This window comes from Heterodontus francisci, chromosome 1, assembly GCF_036365525.1.
Source record: "Heterodontus francisci isolate sHetFra1 chromosome 1, sHetFra1.hap1, whole genome shotgun sequence".
In the NCBI taxonomy this organism is placed as follows: domain Eukaryota; kingdom Metazoa; phylum Chordata; class Chondrichthyes; order Heterodontiformes; family Heterodontidae; genus Heterodontus; species Heterodontus francisci.
The window spans coordinates 228,064,901-228,087,826 of record NC_090371.1 but is presented as its reverse complement, the minus strand read 5'-3'; the positions used below and the strand labels follow the sequence as shown (position 1 = coordinate 228,087,826).

General features: G+C 45.1%; 1 protein-coding gene across 1 annotated transcript in view; it reads right to left on the bottom strand.

Moving 5' to 3' along the window:
* LOC137375211 (tryptophan 2,3-dioxygenase-like) overlaps positions 1 to 22,926 on the bottom strand; it is a 135,932-nt gene that overhangs the window by 21,282 nt on the left and 91,724 nt on the right. Inside the window, exons 10-11 of the mRNA XM_068042023.1 lie at positions 12,946 to 13,025; positions 12,770 to 12,860 (exon numbers count right to left, since the gene is read on the bottom strand). Coding sequence (XP_067898124.1) covers positions 12,770 to 12,860; positions 12,946 to 13,025 — 171 coding nt within the window. The remainder of the gene's footprint in view (positions 1 to 12,769; positions 12,861 to 12,945; positions 13,026 to 22,926) is intronic.

Genomic DNA, 22,926 nt, shown 5'->3' with positions numbered 1-22,926 from the left:
CTTGGGAAACCCAGCAGCTGAAGGAAAGCGAGAGTTGCTGGATGGAACAGTCAAGTAACTTTCCAGCTCTGCCTGTTGACCAGGAGGAGCAGGAGTGCTTCCCCCAGCCCCCCAAGGTACCTTGTTAAGCACTCCATTATCAGACCCCCTCTCTGCTCCCTGATGTGCTCCCCAGCCTGTGATCTCTCCTCTCTGTCATAAGAACATAAGAAATAGGAACAGGAGTCGGCCATTCGGACCCTCAAACCTGCCCCGCCATTCAATAGGATCATGGCTGATCTGCCCCAGACCTCAACTCCTCTTTCGTGCCACTTCCTCATAGCCCACAACTCCCTGATATTTCAAAAATCTATCCACCTCCTCAGTGATCTAGCCTCCACAAATCTCTGGGGTAGAGAATTCCAGACATTCACTACTCTTTGAGCGAAGAAATTCCTTCGCATCTCAGTTTTAAATGAGTGTCCCCTTATTCTGTAACTATGTCCCCTAGTTCAAGATTCCCCCACTAGTGGGAACATCTTCTCAACATCTACCCTGTCAAGCCCCCTCAGAATCTTGAACGTTTCAATAAGGTCACCCCTCATTCTTCTGAACTCTAATGAATAAAGCCCTAACCTGTTTAGCCATTCTTGATAAGTCAACCCCGTCATCCCAGGAATCATCCTAGTGAATCTCTTTTGAACTGCCTCCAATGCCAATATATCCTTTCTTAAATACAGGGACCAAAACTGTACACAATACTCCAGGTGCTGCCTCACCAATACCCTGTACAGTTTTTAAACTCCAACCCCCCTAGCAATAAAGGCCAAAATTCCATTTGCTTTCTTAATTACTTGCTGCACCTGCATGCTAACGTTTTGTGTTTCATGCACAAGAACACCCAGATCCCTCTGTGTTGCACTTTTTTGAAGTCACTCTCCATTTAAATAATCCTTTTGATTCTTCCTACCAAAGTGCATGACCTCACACTTTCCTACATTAAACTCCATCTGCTAAGTTTTTGCCCACTCACTCAACCTATCTATCACCCCTTGCAGATTCCTTATGTTCTCATCACAACATGCCCTCCCACTTATTTTTATATCAGCAAATTTGGATACTCTGTCCCCTCCTGCAAGTTATTAATTTAGAAAGTAAATAATTGAGGCCCTAGGACTGATCCTTGTGGCACTCCACTAGTTAAGTCTTTCCAACCTGAAAAAGACCTATTAATCCCGACTCTCTGTCTTCTGTGATTCAACCAATCCTCAAACCATGCTAATACATTACCCCCATTACCGTGAGCTCCTATCTTGTGCAATAATCTTTTATGTGGCACCTTATTGAATGCCTTCTGGAAAACTAAATACACTACATCTACCAGTTCCCCTTTATCAAATCTACTTGCTATATCCTCAAAGAATGCTGGAAAATTTGTCAAACATGATTTCCCTTTCACAAAACCATGTTGACTCTGTTTGATTGCGTTAATCTTTTCTAAATGTCCTGCTTTCCTTAATAATGAACTTTAGCATTTTCCCAATGACCGATGTTAGGTTGACTGGCCTATAGTTTCCAGCTTTTTGTCTCCCCCACTTCTTGAACAGGGGCATCGCATTAGCGGTTTTCCAATCTCTTGGAATCCAGTGAGTTCTGGAATATTTCGACCAATGCCTCCACTATCTCTGCAGCCACTTCCTTTAAAACCCTTGGATGTAGGCCATCAGGTCCTGGGGACTTGTCTGCCTTTAGTCTCATTAGTTTGTCAAATACTTTGTCCCTTGTGATAGAGACTGTTACAAGATCTTTCCTTCCATTAGTTCGTTGCTTATCTGATATCTGTGGGATGTTTATAGTGTCTTCCACCGTGAAGGCCGATGCAAAATATTGGTTTAAATTATCCGACATTTCACTGTTCCCCATTATCAGTTCTCCAGTCACATCCTCCAAGGGTCCCATGCTCACTTTAGCTACTCTCCTTTTTATATACCCATAGAAGCTCGTTGATGTTTGTTTTTATATTTCTTGCCAATTTAATTTCATAATCAATTTTCTCCCTCTTTCTTAACTTTTTAGTCATCCGCTGCTGGTTTCTAAAAAATCCCAATCTCCTGGCCTACCACTAGTTTAGTTTAGAGATACAGCACTGAAACAGGCCCTTCGGCCCACCGAGTCTGTGCTGACCACCAACCACCCATTTATACTAATCCTACATTAATCCCATATTCCTACCACATCCCCACCTGTCCCTATATTTCCCTACCACCTACCTATACTAGGGGCAATTTATAATGGCCAATTAACCTATCAACCTGCAAGTCTTTTGGCATGTGGGAGGAAACCGGAGCACCCGGAGGAAACCCACGCAGACACAGGGAGAACTTGCAAACTCCACACAGGCAGTACCCAGAATTGAACCCGAGTCGCTGGAGCTGTGAGGCTGCGGTGCTAACCACTGCACCACTGTGCCGCCTTTTCACCACTTTGTAAGCTTTAGTTTTTTAGTGGATACTCTCCTTGACTGCCTTTGTTAACCACAGGTGGTTCATCCTTCTCATCGAGTCCTTTTTCACCGGGATAAATATTTGCTGAGCATTCTGAAATATCTGCTTAAATGTGTGCCACTGCTCATCCACTGACCTTCCCCTTAGTCTAATTTCCCAGCCCACTTTAGGCAACTCTTTCTTCATACCTCTGTAAATGCCCTTGTTTAAGTTGAGGACACTGGTTTGAGACCCGGGTTGCTCGCCCTCAAACTGAATTTGAAATTCTACCATGTTGTGATTGCTACCCCCTAGAGATCCTTAACTACAATATCTCTTATTAATTCTACCTCATTACACATTACTAGATCTAAAATAGCCTGTTCCCTGGTAGGTTATAGAATCATAGAGTCGTACAGCATAGAAACAGGCCCTTCGGCCCACCGAGTCCATGCCGACCATAATGCCTGTCTATACTAATCCCACCTGCCTGCATTAATACCATATCCCTCTATGCCTTTCTCATTCAAGTACCTGTCCAGGTGCCTCTTAAATGTTGCTATTGTTCCTGCCTCTAACACCTCCTCTGGCAGTTCATTCCAGATACCCACTATTCCTTGTGTGAAAAATGTACCCCTTTGATCCCCTTTAAACCTCCTCCCTCTCCCCTTAAATCTATGCCCTCTAGTTTTAGTCATCCCTACCATGAGAAACAGACTCTGGCTATCTACCCTATCTATGCCTCTCATAATTTTATATACCTCTATCAAATAGTTTCTGCAACATATTGCTTTAAGTAACAATCACTGATGCACTCTACAAATTAGTCTCCATGTTACCTCTGCCAATCTGATTTGTCCAGTCAATATGCAGATTAAAATCAATGATGACAATTGCAGCACCCTTCTTACATGCCTCCATTATTTCCCAATTTATACTTTGTCCTACAGTAAGGCAACTCTTCGGGAGCCTATAGATGACTCCTACCCATGACTTTTTCCCCTTGCTATTCCTTATTTCCACCCAAACTGATTCCACATCACGATCTATTGCACCTACTCACCACCGCACTGGTACCTTTATTAACAAAGCTACCCCACCTACTTTTCCTTTTTGCCTAATTTTCCAGAACGTCGAATACCCTTGAACATTGAGTTCACAGTCTTGGTCACCCTGCAACCATGTCTCTGTAAAGCTATCAAGTCATACTCATTAATTTCTATTTGTGCTGTCAACTAACCTATCTTGTTACAAATACTGGGTGCATTCATAGAAACATAGAAAATAGGAGCAGGAGGAAGGTCATTCGGTCCTTCGGGCTTGCTACACATTCAAAAAAGATCATGGCTGATCGTCTAATTCAGTACCCTGTTCCCGCTTTCTCCCCCTATCCCTTGATCCCTTTGACGTTAAGAAATATATCTATCTCCTTCTTGAATATATTTAATGACTTGGCCTCCACTGCCTTCTGCGGTAGAGAATTCCATAGGTTCACCACCCTCTGAGTGAAGAAATTTCTCCTCATCTCGATTCTAAATGGCATACCCCGTATGCTGAGACTGTGACCCCTGGTTCTTGACTCTCCAGCCATCGGGAACATCCTCCCTGCATCTAGCCTATCTAGTCCTGTTAGAATTTTATAGGTTTCTATGAGATCCCCTCTCATTCTTCTAAACTCTAGTAAATATAGGCCTACTCAACTCAATCTCTCCTCATGCATCAATCCTGCCTCCCAGGAATCAGCCTAGTAAATCTTCTTTGCATTCCCTCCATGGCAAGAACATCCTTCCTTAGATAAGGAGACCAAAACTGCACACAATACTCCAGATGTGGTCTCAGGCCTGTATAACTGCAGTAAGACATCCTTGTTCCTGTACTCAAATCCTCTTGCAATGAAGGCCAACATACCATTCACCTTCCTAATTACTTGCTGCAGCTGAATGCTTGAATTCAGCGACTGGTGTACAAGGACGCCCAGGTCTCGTTGCACCTCCCCCTTTCCCAATCTATCACCATTCAGATAATAATCTGTCTTTCTGTTTTTACAATCAAAGTGGATAACCTCACATTTATCCACATTATACTGCATCTGCCATGAATTTGCCCACTCACTCAACTTGTCCAAATCCCATTGGAGCCTCTTTGCATCCTCCTCACAACTCACATTTCCCCCCAGCTTTGTGTCATCTGCAAACTTGGAAATGTTATATTTGGTTCCCTCACCCAAGTCATTAATATATATTGTGAATAGCTGGGGCCTAAGCACTGATCCCTGTGGTACCCCACTAGGCACTGCCTGCCACCCAAAAAAAGACCTGTTTATTCCTACTCTCTGTTTCCAGTCTGTCAACCAATTCTCAATTCATGCCAGTATAATACCCCCAATCCCATGTGCTTTAATTTTGCACACTAACCTCTTATGTGGGACCTTATAAAAAGCCTTCTGAAAATCCAAATACACCACATCCATTGGTTCTCCCTTATCTATTCTACCAGCTTGATCCTCAAAAAAACTCGAGTACATTTGTTAAGCATGATTTCCCTTTTGTAAACCCATGCTGACTTTGTCCAATCCCGTTTATGCTTTCCAGGTGTTTTGCTATCACATCCTTTATAATAGACTCTAGCATTTCCCCACTACTGATGTAAGTCTAACTGGTCTGTAATTCCCTGTTTTTTCTCTCCCTCCTTTTTTAAATAGTGGGGTTACATTTGCCACCCTCCAATCTGTAGGAACTGCTCCAGAGTCTATAGTATTTTGGAAGATGACCATCAATGCATCTGCTATTTCCAGAGCCACTTCCTTTAGTACTGCAGGATGTAGATTATCAGGCCCTGGGGATTTCTCAGCCTTTAACCCTATTAATTTCCCTAGCACTTTTTTTTTACGACTACTGATTTCCTTCAGTTCCTCCCTCTCATTAGACCCTTGGTTCCCTAACATTTCTGGGAGCTTAATTGTGTCCTCGTTTGTGAAGACAGAACCAAAGTATGTGTTTAATTGTTCTGCCATTTCTTTGTTCCCCATTATAATTTCCCCATTTCTGACTGTAAGGGAACTACATTTGTCTTCACTAATCTTTTTCCCTTCACATATTTATAGAAGCTTTTACAGTCAGTTTTTATGTTGCCTGCAAGTTTACTCTCGTACTCTATTTTCCCCCACTTAATCAACCTCTTTGTCCTCCTTTGCTGAATTCTAAACGGCTCCCAAACCTCAGACTTGCTGCTTTTTCTGGCAATTTTATATGCCTCCTCTTTGGATCAAACTATCCCTAATTTCTTTTGTGAGCCACGGTTGAGCCAGCTTTCCAGTTTTATTTTTGCACCAGACAGGAATGAATAATTGTTATGATTCATGCACACGTTCTTTCTATATTATCTATTGCCTATCCACCATCAACCCTTTTAGTAAAGTTCCCCAATCTACCATAGCCAACTCGCGCCTCATACCTTCGTAGTTTCCGTTATTTAGATTTAGGACCCTAGTTTCGGATTCAACTACTTCACTCTCCATCTTAATGAAGAATTCTATTACGTTATGGTTGCTCCTCCCCAAGTGATCCAGCACAACAAGATTGTTAATTAATCCTTTCTCATTGCACAATACCAAGTCTAGGATAGCCTGTTCTCTAGTTGGTTCCTCAATGTATGGTCTAAAAACTGCCACGTACACACTCCAGTAAATCCTCTTCCACAGTATCATTGCTAATTTGGTTTGACCAATCTATATGTAGATTAAAGTCACCCATAATTACAGTTGTACCCTTATTGCATGCATCTCTAATTTCCTGTTTAATGCCATCCCTTACATCTCCACTACTGTTTAGGGGCCTACAGACAACCCCTACCAACATTTTCTGCCCCTTGGTGTTTCTTAGCTTCACCCACATAGATTCCACATCATGATTTTCCGAACCGATATCCTTCCTCACTATTGCATTGATTTCCTCCTTTACTAACAACACTACCCTATCTCCTTTCCCTTTTTGCCTGTCCTTCCTAAATATTGAATACACCGGGATGTTCAGTTCCCATCCTTGGTCACACTGCAACCATGTCTCCGTAATCGCAATTCAGATATAGAGCCTTAAGCTTTGACTTTTTGCCATTATTACTCATTCTGGTTCTAATTTCTACTGCACTCTTCTGTTTATATTTTCTGCCCCTTCTTGTCACACTTTGATTTCCATTCACCTCTTCACTACCCTGCACCTCTGCTCGCTCATTTCTTTTTGATATTTTAAACTTCATTTCAATTGAACCCTCTCACCCACTAATTAGTTTAAAGTCCTATCTACAACCTTAGTTATACGTTTTGCCAGGACACTGGTACCAGCATGGTTCAAATGGAGCCCGTCCCAACGGAACAGCTCTCTGCTTCCCCAGTATTGGTGCCAGTGCCCCATGAATCAAAACCCATTTCTCCCACACCAATCTTTGAGCCACGCATTTACCTTTAATCTTATTTACCCTACGCCAATTTGCACATGGCGTATGTCGTAATTCGGAGATTATGATCTTTGAGGTTCTGCTTTTTAATTTAGTCCTGAGCTGCTCATAGTTCCTCAGCAGAACTTCTTTCTTAGTCCTACCTATGTCGTTGGTACCTACATGGACCACGACAACTGGATCCATCCCCTCACACTCCAAGTTCCTCTCCAGCCCAGAAGAGATGTCCTTAACCTTGGCACCAGGTAGGCAACACAGCCTTCAAGACTCCCTGTCTTTGCTGCAGAGTATCTATTCCCCTAACTATGCTATCCCCTATTACGACTACATTTGTCTTTTCTCCCCCCCGCTTGAATGGTACTCTGAACCACGGTGCTGTGGTCAGTTCACTCATCCTCCCTGCAGCCTCTGCCCTCATCCACACCGGGAATAAGAACCTCGTACCTATTGGATAAGGGCACGGGCTGAGGCTCCTCCAAAGCTAAATTCTGGATCCCCATTTCTGCCTCACTCGCAGTCACACCCTTCTGTCCCTGACCACGGACTAAATTTAATGTAATTAATCTAAGGTCTGTGACTGTTTCCTGAAACACGGTATCGCAGCCCACCCTCCCACCATGTCCTACTGGCCTGCAATCTTCTCCATAGCCTTCCTCCCTATTCTCCTCCATGGGTCCCCCATGATGTTTTACCCTGATTCCCCAGTATCTCCAGGTCTCACCATCAATTTTACCCCAACCCATGATTTCTTCTTCCCTCCTATCCACTCCCTAGCTGCAGCCTGCTGCTGAAGGCCAGCCTCTCAATCTGGCTGACTATAACCAGGGAACATATCCCAAAAATTATCAGGTCCTGCCTTTAAATTTGGCAGTACCTGAGGAACAACCGCAGAACTGCAACACCCGACTGCCCCACTTCCACCACCCTGTCTCCCTCCCTGCCTCCCCATATATATTGGGGCTCCTGTGCCAACGTTTTTCTGTAAATTCTGCATATATAATAGATACTGTGGGCAGACTTTTAACTGCCATGGGGGGAGGGGGTTAAAACCCCAAAAAGTACCGTCATGTCAGGAATACGACATGATCCCACCCACTTCCAGGTTTAACCCAGCGAGGTTTGTAGGTGAGTGGGAAACCCACATGGAGCTGTAAGGTAAGTAATTTCAATAGGCAATTAATTGTGAATTTAACCCAGCATTTTGCCTTTAACTGCCAGTGCACGGGTTTCCCGAGAGGTGCAGAACCTGCCAGGGTCAACAAGGTGAGAGCACAGCAGGAACTCATTGGCGGAACCTTAACGTAACAGACCTGCACATAGCATCTCTGACTCTTACTTGGAGGTCCTGCTGCAGACTCTGAGAGACTGAGGTGAGGCGATGTTTCCCAAGGATGTGAGGAAGTGGCAAGCCTTTCCAACTGAGAAGCTATGGATGGAAATAGTCGAGGAAATGAGCAGCAGGAGTCTGGTCCCTTGAACCTGGAGTCAATGCACCAAGAGACTCAAAGACTTTAGGAGAGCAGGAAAGGTGAGCAGTATAAAACTTTGATATGCCAAGTCCCATACTCCCCCTGGACAACACTCTCCAATGCTACTCATTCCTCTCTCTCCAGGCATTTCCTCATATCCACATCTGACAGTCAACACTGACCCTCATCTTTGTACATCTCACATCTACATCTGACAGTCACCCTCCAGAAATGTTGTCCTTCCCTCCTCTCTACACAATCCATTTCTCACACTTAGAACTCTCTGTTTTTTCTCCTTGCAGGAGAAAAGAGTGCAGAACTCTTGGAAGAGCCAGAGAACTGGGGAGTGGTGGAAGGGTGGGGATGCTCTCCTATGATAACCATCTTAATGGCCACTGGCTCTGTATGTCCACCTGGTCCACAGTGAAGGAGGTCTTGCTCCAGGCAGCTGCAGATGTCAGCGACAACCTGCCGTAAAGGCCTGAGGTTCCTGAGGCACTGGTGCTCACACATATCAAGAGAGCTGAACCTCTGTCTGTATACCTCTTATTGAGGGTCTCACCTTCCTTCAAGCTGGAAGTCTGTGCCCATTCCCTCTGTCCTGTGGAATGACATGTGACTGCGGAGAAGGTCACCACAGCCCTGAATATCTTCTACTCTGGCCCCTGCCCAGTACCTGATGGTGACATTTCCAGGATCTCCCAATCTACTTCCCATAAGTACATCTCCCAGGTCACTGATGACTTGTTTTCCAAGGCTGCCACTTATGTCCACTTTCGTACAGATTAGACCAGTCTGACACAGAGGGCTGTCGGTTTCGCTGAAGTGGCTGAGTTCCCACAGGTCCAGGAAGTCACTCCCTCAGATCAGCCTGGAGTCTTCATCAATCACAGGAGATTCCACTCCCTCAATGTTCAGATAGTTTGTGACCACTGGAAGGTTATCATGCATGTTTGCAGGAGAGATCCTGGGTGCTGCCATAATTCATTCATTCTGCAGCAGTCACATCTCCCACAGGTATTCTCTCCTCCACACAGCATCAGCAACTGGCTCCTTGGAGACAAGGGCTACCCTCTGAGGCTTTGACTAATGACTCCTGTCAGGAACCCTACCAGTCATACAGAGAAAAGTACAACAGGAGCCACATGAGCATGAGGGCGATAACACAGCTAGCCACTGGTTTGGTCAAGGTGCACTTCAGATACCTCGACAGATCTGGGAGCAGCCTTCAGAATGCCCCATCAAGGGTCTCCAGAATGGTTGTGGTCTGCTCTGCCTTGCACAACATTGCGTTGCAGAGAGAAGCTGCAAGAAGCGGAAGCTGCTGACCGCTCGTTATCCTCCTCCACGGAGAAGGCTGAGGAGCAGGAGGAGGAGGAGGAGGAGCCAACACGGCCATGGTGCCTGCAGCCGCTCACCTGACTGCCAGAGAAGCCCATGACGGTTTCATATAAGCATGCTTCAGCTAACCTGAGTGTGTGAGGCCTTCTGGCAGTGCAATCATAAACCTGTGCGTCCCCCACCGCCCCATCAACCCCCAGTTTAATTCATCCAGCAGTGAAAAATCCAATGGTCACATTCACAACTTTCATCCTCATCAAACCTAATTATACTATTCACCTGAAGGCTACTGTCCAGAGAGAATGGAAGATGCAACAAAGTAGAGCCAAAGAGAATGAGGAGTTCAAAAGTGTTTCATTCATTGAAATAACATCAACATATGCCATTAACATTTCTCTGTACACCCAACTGAAACCCCTTGTGCGACTATTACATCTCTCATTCACTTCCTATTGCTCTTACATGGTGCAGCTCCTGTGGCTTCAGCAGAGCTGGAGACATGCTGCTCATTCCCTACTCTGACACGAGATGCCCGTGGCAGACGTCCTCTGGGTTTTGGAACCTGTGAAGGCACCGCCAAAGATTGCCACTTGCCTCTGTGCAGGGGAAGATTCGATCATTGAGGCAGAGGCAGCATGTGGGGCTCTGACTAAGGGGGTATGGACAAGGGAGTAACTTCAGAAAAATCCCCGCTGCCATGTGCACTTTCTCCATCCTCCCTCATGGCCCACCTACGCTTCCTTGCTAGCCAAGAGCTGCATTTCAGTGAGGCATTGAGCCACCAAGACGAGGCTTTCCTCCATCCTGTATAAAGTAGCAGAGTGTGTAGGCCTTTCTGAGGGCCAGCAATGCACCCAGTGACCTGCCGTGTCTGATGCTCCACGTAGGTGGCCACTCTTTCCATGGAGATGGACATTAGCACAAATGTCTGAGACATCATGGCACTCATGTTAGAGATTATCTCCTCCAATCTTTCTCTAAGGGCACGCACTGCCTCTGGAAATGCTGACAGAAGGGCACACATTTCCTGTTGTTGCTCCACAAGTTCCCTATGCATGGATGGCCCCCGAGATTCAGCATCTATATCAGTTGAGCATTGCTTGGAGTGTCCTGCACCCTCCGCCAAGGACACACACCTTTCCTGACCCAGGAAACCTTTCTTGACACTGTATCCAGATCCTCGGCACCGCACACCTGCTGCTGACAGCCTTGGCTATTTCCAACCACATCTGTTCTGTGAGTGTGGCTTGTCCCTATGGGCCCTCACTATTTCCAGCATGACCTTGAGGAAAGATTCAAAGAACCCAGGGGGTGATGCAGCGGGGGTGTGTGCAGCCTTCTCATGTTTTCTTTCCATTTCTTTACTTGCACAGACCTCCACAGTAAAGATTGTCTGCAACCATTCTGATCACTGCCCTTTAAATAAAAACCCTTTATTGACATAGTGTCAGTCGTCATCATGCCCACACTCTGTGACTGAGCAGGAAACCCGGAAGTAGGATTCCAATGCTGTGGCTGAGTTAAAGAGCCACCGCAAAGTCTGCTGATGAAACAAATGGATTCCATACTGCTGCCAGACTCCACCCCTCACCCACTCCCCACAACCCTGGCTGTGAGTGGACCAGTTTAGGCAAAATTTCACCCTGCATATGTAATCTTATAGGCTGTAATTGCACCCTCCTGCCTATCATGTGCTGTCGTGCTTCAGGTTTGCATCTCCCAGTTCTTCAGCTTGCACTGCAGAGAAAACCATCTACTTTCCCAACCAACTTAACCTACTTGCTTCCCAAATTGATATTATTTTTTCTATTTAACTACATATAATTTATAAAGTCAAAGTATTATATAAGAACAGAATTTACGACTTTAAAATGGGGAGTGCCTTATATCTGCGTGTCCTGATCCTGACAATGCTTAAGATCTCTGAAAAGCCTCAGGGTTTTTTTTTTAATTCGTTCATGGGGATGTGGGTGTCTCTGGCTAGGCCAGCATTTATTGCCCATCCCGAATTGCCCTTGAGAAAGTGGTGGTGAGCTGCCTTCTTGAACTGCTGCAGTCCGTATGGGCTAGGTACACCCACAGTGCTGTTAGGAAGGGAGTTCCAGGATTTTGACCCAGCGACAGTGAAGGAACGGCGATACAGTTCCAAGTCAGGATAGCGTGTGGCTTGGTGGGGAACTTGCAGGTGGTGGTGTTTCCATGCATCTGTTGCCCCTGTCCTTCTAAGTGGTAGAGGTTGCAGGTTTGGAAGGTGCTCTCCAAGGAGACTTGGTGCATAGCTGCAGTGCATCTTGTAGATGGTATACACTGCTGCCACTGTGCGTTGGTGGTGGAGGGAGTGAATGTTGAATGTGGTAGATGTGGTGCCAATCAGGCAGGCTGCTTTGTCCTGGATGGTGTTGAGCTTCTTGAGTGTTGTTGGAGCACACTCCTGACTTGTGCCTTGTAGATGGTCGACAGGCTTTGGAGAGTCAGGAGGTGAGTTACTCGCGACAGGATTCCTAGCCTGTGACCTGCTCTTGTTGCCACTGTATTCATATGGCTACACCAGTTAAACTTTTGGTCAACGGTAATCCCCAGGATGTTGATCGTGGGGATTCAGTGATGGTAATGCCATTGAATGTCAAGGGGAGATGGTTAGATTCTCTCTTGTTTGAGATAGTCATTGCCTAGCAAATGTTACTTGCCACTTATCAGCCCAAGCCTGGATATTGTTTGATCTGGGAAGGAGAAAACTCAAGGGAAATACTACTTAAGTATACAAGGGAAGGAATAAATGTAACCCCAATAATCACCAGAAATTTCCACAAATGTTCTCCTAATTTCCCACTGTTCCCACAATTCTCCCAACTTTGGCAGAAGTTCTATGTTCTATTAAGTGGTCATTGGATAGACATATGGATGAAAATGGAATAGTGTAGGTCAGATGGTTTCACAGGTCGGCGCAACATCGAGGGCCGAAGGGCCTGTACTGCGCTGTAATGTTCTATGTTCTATGTTAAGCCTAGTGCAAAGCCTGAAGAAATGATTGTCCTTTTATCCTACCTCAAAGTAGAGCATAAATATTGATAGCCAGATGATCCTCCAGTGCCAGCTTTACTTCCAATCATCCTTTGCACCATACAAACATGGTTGTCTTGGAAAAAAGAAGAAATTTCAAATTAACAAAAAAAGTTTGCGCATGTTTAATGTAAATATATCAAGTTTGAAGTATAACTTACATCTCCATTTAGTCATGAGGGCATCAATATCCATGAGTGAATTCAATAACTGGAATGGTACCTGGAAACGTGGTTCTTCTCTGGAGATAAGAAAGGTAAATAATTTGATTATCTTCTATCATTTCAAAATTAATAGTTCAAACAAAGTACTAACTAGATTCTAAAAGAGGGAATACAGATTTTTTTTAGATCATGGATGGGAAGCTGAGACATGTTGCTTGCAACTCCTGCACCATGTGGGAACTTCAGGACACTTCAGTGTCTTGAGGGAACCATCTGTATAGGAAGTGTATCTAGCTGCTTAAGCTCAAGCTCAGGATTTATGAGCTTATGGGGAAGCTGGAGTCACTGCAGAGGATCAGGGAAGATGAGAGTTTCCTGGATCGTACTCAGCGTGTGGGAAACAGCGAGAGTGGAGCCGAGCATAAGGAGACCGGGAGACAGAGTGAGAGTTCACTCAGAGAGTGGGAAACAGAGAGAGCGGAGTCAGAGCATAAAGAGACTGGGAGAGAGAATGAGAGTTCACTCAGAGAGTGAGAAACAGTGAGGGCAGAGCTGGAGCATAAAGAGACCGGGAGAAAGAGAGCGAGAGATCGAAAACACAGGGAACAGTGACGTCACAGGAAAGCTGCAAGGTGAGTGGTTGGTGAGTAATCGCTGTTAGGGAATAACTCTAAACAGCTGGGTTTCTAACTAAAGTAAAGAGATAGGTAACGTCTGCAGTTTTTTAATATTGTAATTAGTGTTTTTTTAGGGAATCAAGGTCCCTAGTTTAAATAATCTCTAATTTTTGAGTAATTTAAGGGTAAACTAAGTGTAAGTAATAGCAGGGCATTTCGGCAGTATGCAGTGCTGCTCCTGTGCAATGTGGGAAGTCAGGGACACTTCCAGTGTCCAGGTTGAACACGTGTGCAGCAGGTGTCTCCAGCTGCAGCTATTCGAAATCTGCATTTCGGATCTGGAGCGGTGGCTGGGGACACAGTGAGAATCCGCGAAGCTGAGATCATCATGGATAGCAAGTACAGGGAGGTGGTCACACCTCAGCTAAAGACTGCTCAGGCAGAAAGGGAATGGGAGACCACCAGGCAGAGTAGAAGAACTAAGCAGGTAGTGCAGGAGTCCCCTGGGTTCCACTCTAACAGATTTTCCGCTTTGGATACTGTTGAGGGAGATGGCTTTTCAGGGGAATGCAGCAAGAGACAAGTCTGTAGCACCACGGGTGGCTCAGCTGCACAGGAGGGAAGTAAAAAGAGTGGGAGAGCTATAGTGATAGGGGATTCTATCGTTAGGGATACAGATAGGCATTTCGGTAGCCGCAAATGTGACTCCAAGATGGTATGTTGCCTCCCTGCTGGTAAGGTCAAGGATGTCACGGAACGGCTGCAGGACATTCTGAAGGGGGAGGGTGAACAGTCAGAGGTCGTGATTCACATTGGTGGAAATAGGTAGAAAAAGGGATGAGGTATTGCAACAAGTATTTAGGGAGCTAGGAAGCAGATTAAAAAGCAGGATCTCAAAGGTTGTAATCTCTGGATTACTCCAGGTGCCAAGTGCTAGTGAGTTCAGGAATAGGCGGATACAGCGGATGAATGCGTGGCTGAAGAGATGGTGCAGGAGGGAGGGCTTTATTTTCCTGGATCATTGGGTCTTTTTCTGGCGAAGGTGGGACCTCTACAAGTCGGATGGGTTACACCTGAACCGGAACGGGACCAACATCCTTGCTGGGACGTTTACAGAGTGGAGGTACAGTAGGGCGTGATGCACAGCCAAATATAGAAGAGAAACTAAGTCACTCTGGAAGGCAGAGCAAATATAAACCTGTTAAGGTACAAGCGAATAATGCAAGGCTGGATTGCATCTATTTTAATGCAAGGAATCTTACAAGTCAGGCAGATGAATTGAGGGTGTTGATTAACAAATGGGAATATGATATTATTGCTATCACAGAGACATGGTTGAGGGAAGGGCAGGACTGGCAGCTCAATATTCCAGGGTATAGAATCTTCAGGCGTGACGATGTGGGGTGGTGGTGTAAAAGAGGAGGTGGCATTGCACTATTGATCAAGAAGTCAATTACTGCAGTAAGGAGGGATGATATCTTAGAAGGTTCCTCAAATGAGGCCATATGGAAGAATTTAAAAGCAAAAAGGGGGCAATCACTTTGCTGGGAGTGTACTACAGGCCTCCAACCAGTCAGGGATTTTTTTAGAGATACAGCACTGAAACAGCCCCTTCGGCCCACCCGTGTCTGTGCCGAACATCAACCACCCATTTATACTAATCCTACACTAATCCCATATTCCTACCAAACATCCCCACCTGTTCCTATATTTCCCTACCACCTACCTATACTAGTGACAATTTATAATGGCCAATTTACCTATCAACCTGCAAGTCTTTTGGCTTGTGGGAGGAAACCGGAGCACCCGGAGGAAACCCACGCAGACACAGGGAGAACTTGCAAACTCCACACAGGCAGTACCAGGAATCGAACCCGGGTCCCTGGAGCTGTGAGGCTGCGGTGCTAACCACTGCGCCACTGTGCCGCGGGAGAGATAGAGGATCAGATATATAGGCAAATCTCAGAGAGGTGTAAAAATAATAGGGTAATAATAGTAGGGGATTTCAACTTCCCCAATATTAACGGGGATAGTCTTAGTGCGAAAGGGGGTGGAATTCTTAACGTACATCCAGGAGAGCTTTCCGAGCCAGCACTTAAAAGTCTGACAAGAGAAGGAGCGATACTGGACCTAATCTTAGGGAATGAAGCTGGACAAGTGGTAGAAGTGTCAGTGGGGGTCATTTCGGGGATAGTGACCATAACTGTAGTTATGGAAAAGGACAAAGATGGACCGGAAATAAAGGTACTGAAGTGGGGGAAGCCCGATTTCAATATGATAAAACAGGAACTGGCCAAAGTGGACTGGGAACAGCTACTTGTAGGAAAGTCTAAATCAGACCAGCGGGAGTCATTCAAAATGGAAATAGTGAGAGTTCAGGGCCAACATGTTCCTGTAAAGGTGAAGGACAGGACCAACAAGTCCAGGAACCCTGAATGTCAAGGGATATAGAGGATTGGATAAGAGAAAAAAAAGGAGGCTAATGGCAGATTCAGAGGGCTGAAAACAGCAGAGGCCCAGAAGGGTATAGAAAGTGTAGGGGGGTACTTAAAAAAGTAATTAGCAGAGCGAAGGGGGGCAAGATAAAGGAAAATCCCGAGGTATTTTGTAAGTATATTAAAGGCAGCAGGATAACCAGGGAAAGAACAGGGCCCATTATGGACCAAACTGGCAATCTTTGTGTGGTGCCAGAGGATGCAGGTGAGGTATTGAATGATTACTTTTCATCAGTGTCCACTATGGAGAAGGACGATGTAGGTGCATAGATCAGGGAGGGGGATTGTGATATACTTGAACAAATTAGCATTGAAAGGGAGGAGGTATTAGCGGTTTTCATGGGCTTAAAAGTGGATAAATCCCCAGCCCCAGATGAGATGTATCCCAGGCTGTTATGTGAGGCAAGGGAGGAGATTGCAGGGGCTTTGACACAAATTTTCAAATACTCTCTGGCCACAGGAGAAGTGCCAGAGGACAGGAGGACAGAAAATGTGGTATCATTATTCAAGAAGGGTAGTAAGGATAAACCAGGTAATTACAGGCCAGTGAGCCTAACATCAGTGTTAGGAAACGAATGGAAACATTTCTGAGGGATGGGATTAATCTCCACTTGGAGAGGCAGGGATTATTCATGGATAGTCAGCATGGCTTTGTCAGCGGGAGATCGTGTCTAACAAAATTGATTGAATTTTTCAAGGAGGTGACTAGGTGTGTAGATGAGGGTAAAGCAGCTGATGCAGTCTACATGGGCTTCAGTAAGGCTTTTGATAACATCCCACATGGGAGATTGGTCAAGAAGGTAAGAAGAGCCCATGGGATCCAGGGCAATTTGGCAAATTGGATCCAAAATTGGCTTAGAGGCAGGAGGCAGAGGGTGATGGTCGAGGGTTGTTTTTGCGATTGGAAGCCTGTGACCAGTAGTGTACCATAGGGATCGGTGCTGGGACCCTTGCTGTTTCTAGTGTACATTAATGATGTAGACGTGAATATTGGAGGTATGATCAGTAAGTTTGCAGATGACACGAAAATTGGTGGCGTCATAAATAGTGAGGAGGAAAGCTTTAGATTACAGGACGATATAGATGGGCTGGTAAGATGGGCTGAGCAGTGGCAAATGGAATTTAATCCTGAGAAGTGTGAGGTGATGCATTTTGGGAGGATTAACAAGGCAAGGAAAGATACAATGGATGGTAGGACCCTAGGAAGTACAGAGGGTCAGAGGGACCTTAGTGTATTTGTCCATAGATCACTAAAGGCAGCAGCACAGGTAGATAAGTTGGTTAGGAAGGTATTAGGATACTTGCCTTTATAAGCCGAGGAATAGAATGTCAAAGCAGGGATGTTATGATGGAGCTGTATAAAACGCTAGTTAGGCCACAGTTGGAGTACTGTGTACATTTCTGGTCGCCGTACTATAGGAAGGATGTGATTGCACTGGAGAGGCTGCAGAGGAGATTCACCAGGATGTTGCCTGGGATGGAGCATTTCAGCTATGAAGGGAGACTGGATAGGCTAGGGTTGTTTTCCTTAGAGCAGAGAAGGCTGAGGGGGGGACCTGATTGAGGTATACAAAATTATGAGGGGCATAGGGTAGATAGGAAGAAACTTTTTCCCTTAGCGGAGGTGTCAATAACCAGTGGGCACAGATTTAAGGTCAGGGGTGGGAGCTTTACGGCGACTTGAGGAAATATTTTTTCACCCAGACAGTGGTTGGAATCTGGAACACACTGCCTGAAGGGGTGGTAGAGGCAGATACCCTCACAACATTTGAGAAGTATTTAGATGAGCACTTGAAACGCCATAGCACACAAGGCTGTGGGCCATGTGCTGGAAAATGGGATTTGAATAGATAGGTGCTTGATGGATAGGTGCATGGACACAATGGGCCAAAGGGGCTGTTTCTCTGCAGTATAACTCTGTGACTCTATGACTCTATTCCAGGAGGTGGCCCACCCACAGGCAGTGAGAGTTCAGGATAGTAGATGGGTGGCCATCTGGGAGAATTGGAAGAGGCAGGAAGTGCAGGAGTTTTCGGGGAGTGTGCCACTTTCAAACTGGTACTCAGCTTTGGAGACTGCTGGGAGTGATGACATCTTGAAGGAGTGCAGTCCAGATCATGGCACCAATGGGCAAGGGAGTTTAGAAATACAGTCGTTACATAGGAGATTCCATAGGTTAGGGAACAGGCAGGATTTAAATGTCATCATGAATGCTGCATGGTGTGTTACCTCCCTGAAGCCAAAGCAAACGATATCAAGGGGAAGGTGAAGAATATTCTGCAGGATGAAGTGACTGAACCAGAAGTTGTGGTACATGTCAGTACAAAGGAGGGCAGGTATTGAGGTCCAATGGTCAGATTTTCAGCAGCTAGGGAGGAAGTTAAAAAGTAAGATTTCAAAAGGTAGTAATCTCTGGATTACTCCCAGTGCCATGCGCTAACGAGTAGAAATAGAAAATTAGGGAGGATCAATGCATGGCTTGCGGTATGATGCAGGAGGGAGAACATCATTTTTTTTTTATTCATTCATGGGATGTGGGCATCGTTGGCTAGGCCAGCATTTATTGCCCATCGCTACTTGACCTTGAGAAGCTGGAGGTGAGCTGCCTTCTCGAACCGCTGCAGTCCATGTGAGGTAGGTACACCCACAGTGCTGTTAGGAAGGGAGTTCCAGGATTTTGACCCAGCGACAGTGAAGGAATGGCAATATAGTTCTAAGTCAGGATGGTGTGTAGCTTGGACGGGAACTTGCAGGTGGTGATGTTCCCATGCATTTGCTGCCCTTGTCCTTTTAGTTGGTAGAGGTCGCGGGTTTGGAAGGTGCTGTTTAAGGAGCTTTGGTGTGTTGCTGCAGTGCATCTTGTAGATGGTACACACTGCTGCCACTGTGCGTCGGTGGTGGAGGCAGTGAATGTTGTGGATGGGGTGCCAATCAAATAGGCTGCTTTCTCCTGGATGATGTCGAGATTCTTGAGTGTTGTTGGAGCTGCACCCATCCAGGCAAGTGGAGGATATTCCATCACACTCCTGACTTTTGCTTTATAGATCGTGGACAGGCTTTGGGGTGTCAGGAGATGAGTTACTCGCCACAGGATTCCTAGCCTCTTACCTGCTCTTGTAGCCATGGTATTTATATGGCTACTCCAGTTCAGTTTCTGGTCAATGGTAGCCCCTAGGTTGTTGATAGTGGGGGATTCAGCGATCGTAATGCCATTGAATGTCAAGGGGAGATGGTTCGATTCTCTCTTGTAGGAGATGGTCATTGTCTGGCCCTTGTGTTGTGTTAACGTTACTTGCCATTTATCAGCCCAAACCTGGATATTGTCCAGGTCTTGCTGCATTTCTACACGGACTGCTTCAGTATCTGAGGAGTCGCGAATGGTGCTGAACATTGTGCAATCATCGGCGAACATCCCCACTTCTGACTTTATGTTTGAAGGAAGGTCATTGATGAAGCAGCTGAAGATGGTTGGGCCTAGGACACAACCCTGAGGAACTCCTGCAGTGATGTCTTGGAGCTCAGATGATTGACCTCCAACAACGAAAGGCGCCACAGTGGCGCAGTGGTTAGCACTGCAGCCTCAAAGCTCCAGGGACCCTGGTTCAATTCTGGGTACTGCCTGTGCAGAGTTTGCAAGTTCTCCCTGTGACCGCGTGGGTTTTCGTTGGGTGCTCCGGTTTCCTCCCACAGCCAAAGACTTTCAGGTTGATATGTAAATTGGCCATTATAAATTGCCCTTAGTGTAGGTAGGTGGTAGGGAATATGGGATTACTGTTGGGTTAGTATAAATGGGTGGTTGTTGGTCGGCACAGACTCGGTGGGCCGAAGGGCCTGTTTCAGTGCTGTATCTCTAAAAATAAAAAAACCACAACCATCTTCCTTTGTGCTAGGTATGACTCCAACCAGCGGAGAGGATTCCCATTGACTCCAGTTTTGTTAGGGCTCCTTGATGCCATACTTGCTCAAATGCTGCCTTGATGTCAAGGGCAGTCACTCTCACCTCACCTCTTGGAGTATTGGGACCAGATCTAGGGAAGGAGGCACCTATTCAAAAGAGATGGGTTGCACCTCAACATGACAGGTGCCAATGTCCTTGCATGGAGGTTACAAGTGTTGTTGGGGAAGATTTAAACTGGCAGGGGGATGGGCAACATCGTATAGAAGTAGAAAACAGGAATAAGGTGCACAAAGTGGATAGTAATGGAGAAGGGAGTAGTACCATATTAGTTAGCAACAGACTAAGAAGCACTACAAGGAATGAAAAATCAGGTTTACAATGTGCATGTGTAAACACACAAAGTGTTGTAAATAGGTGAGCTACATGAAAAAATATCCGTGTGGGTATATGGTATAGCAGCAATAATGGAAACATGGCTTAAAAATAATGAGGACTGTGTGATTAATATTCAAGAATACAAAGTGCTCAGAAAAGATAGGGAAGGAAGAAAGGGAGGTGGGGTGGCAGTACAGATTAGGGAAGACATTGTGGTGTTGGATAGAATGGATGTCCTTGAGAGGGCAAAGAGAGAATCCATTTGGTTGGAGTTGAGAAGCAAAAAGGGGATAATCACACTACTGGGGTGTTCTATTGGCATCCAAATAGTGAAAGAGAGACAGTGAAGCAAATCTGCAGGAAAATCAGAAAGATATGCAAGAACTATAGAGTGGTGATACTGGGGGACTTTAATTACCCAAATATCCATTGGGATAGTATTAGAGTAAAGGGTAAGGAGCAGGAGGAATTTCTGAAATGTGTTCAAGAGAACTTCCTTGACCAGTATGTTCTCGGTCCAACTAGGAAGAAGGCATTGTTAGATCGGGTGCTGGGGAATGAGATAGGCCAAGTTGACCAAGTGTCTGTGGGGGAACACTTGGCTAAGAGTGATTATTATATCATAAGATTTAAATTAGAACAAGGAACAACCTAAAATAGAACTTCTAAATTTGAAGAGGGCTAATTTCAATGGGATGAGAAAGGATCCAGCCAGAGTAAAATGGAGCCAAAGATGATCAGTAAAATTTGTAACAGAACAATGGGTGATCTTTAAGGAGGCGATGCTTCCAGTACAGGTTAGGTACATTCCAACAAGGGCAAAGGCCAGGGCTCCTTGGATGATGAGGGAGATGAAGAATACGATGAAACAAAAAAAGGGTGTATGATGCATGTCAGGTGAATTCTTCAAGTGAGAACCAGGTCAAATACAATAACTTGAGAGGGGAAGTGCAGATGAAAATAAGACTGGCAAAGAGAATATGAGAATAGAATGGCAGTCAACATAAAAGGAAACCCAAAAATATTCTACTGACATGTAAATAGTAAAGGGGTAGTAAGAGGTAGGGTGGAGCCTATTCGGGACAAAGAGGGTAATATATGCTTAGAGAACTAAGGCAAGAACACTGAATGAGTGTTTTGTATCTGTGTTGACAAAGGAAGAGGATGCTGAGAAAATATCGATAGAAACAGAAATGGTAGAGGTAATGGATAGGGTGAAAATTGAAAGCCAGGAGGTACTGGAATGGTTGGCTATGCTTAAAGTGGATGTCACCTGGTCCAGCTGGCTTGCATACAAGTTGCTAAAGGAAGTGGGGGTGGAAATAGCAGAAGGGCTTACCATAATCTTCCAGTCTTCCCTAGATACCAGGGAGGTGCCAGAATATTGGAGAGTGGCAAATCCTTATTCAAGAATGGTGTAAGTACAGTCCTATTAACTACAGACCAGTCGGTTTAACATCAGTAGTGGGTAAGGTTTTAGAAACTATCAATCGGGGAAAAAATCAACATGCACTTGGAAAGATTTGAGCTAAAAAGGGACAGTCAGCATGGATTTGTAAAAGAGAAATAATGCCTGACTAATCTCATTGAATTTTTTGATGACATAACAGAGAACATTGATGAAGGGAATGCAATGGATGTTGCCTATTTAGATTTTAAGAAAGTATTTCACAAAATACCACATAAAAGGCTGGTTAACAAAATTGAGGCTGATGGAACAGGTGGGTCAGTGTCAACTTGGATAAAAACAAAATTGGCTTATTGACAGAAAACTATGAGTCATGGTAAGTTGTTATTTGTCAGACTGGAGGATGGTAGACAATGGTGTTCCCAAAGGGTTAGTGCTAGAATCACTGCTTTTTTTGATACATATAGATGACTTGGATATTGGAATAGAGAGTAACATTTCAAAATTTGCTTATGATACCAAACTTGGAGGAGTGACAAACAGGATGATACAAATTGACTGCAGCAGGACATAGATAGGCTAGTAGAATGGGCAGACAAGTGGAAAATTGAATTTAATACAGAGAAATGTGAGGTGATACATTTTGGCAGAAGGGATGGGGAGAGGCCATATAGTCTTAATGGCGCAGTTCTAGAGTGTGCAGGGACAGAGGGACCTGGGGGTGCATATGCATTGATCGTTGAAGGTGGCAGGACATATTGAGAGTTGTCAGCAAAGCCTATGGGATTTTTGGTTTCATGAATAGAGGTATTAAGTACAAAAGCAGGGATGTCATGCTGAACCATTATGAAGTTCTGGTAGGCCACAACTCGAGTATTGCGTCCAATTTTGGTCACCCCAATTTAGGAAGAATATGAAGGTCCTTGAGAGGGTGCCAAATAGATTTAACAGAATGTTTCCAGGGCTGAGGGATTTTAGCTACTAGGTTAGGTTGGAGAAGCTGGGGTTGTTCTCCTTGAAGCAAAAGATATTGCAGAAAGATTTGATAGAGGTGTACAGGATTCTGACAGGTTTGGATAGGGTAGACAAAGAAAAGCTGTTCCCATTAACTGATGTAAGAAGGATCAGGGGACAGAGATTGAAGGATTTGGGCAAGATATGCAGGGGGAACGTGAGGACGAACTT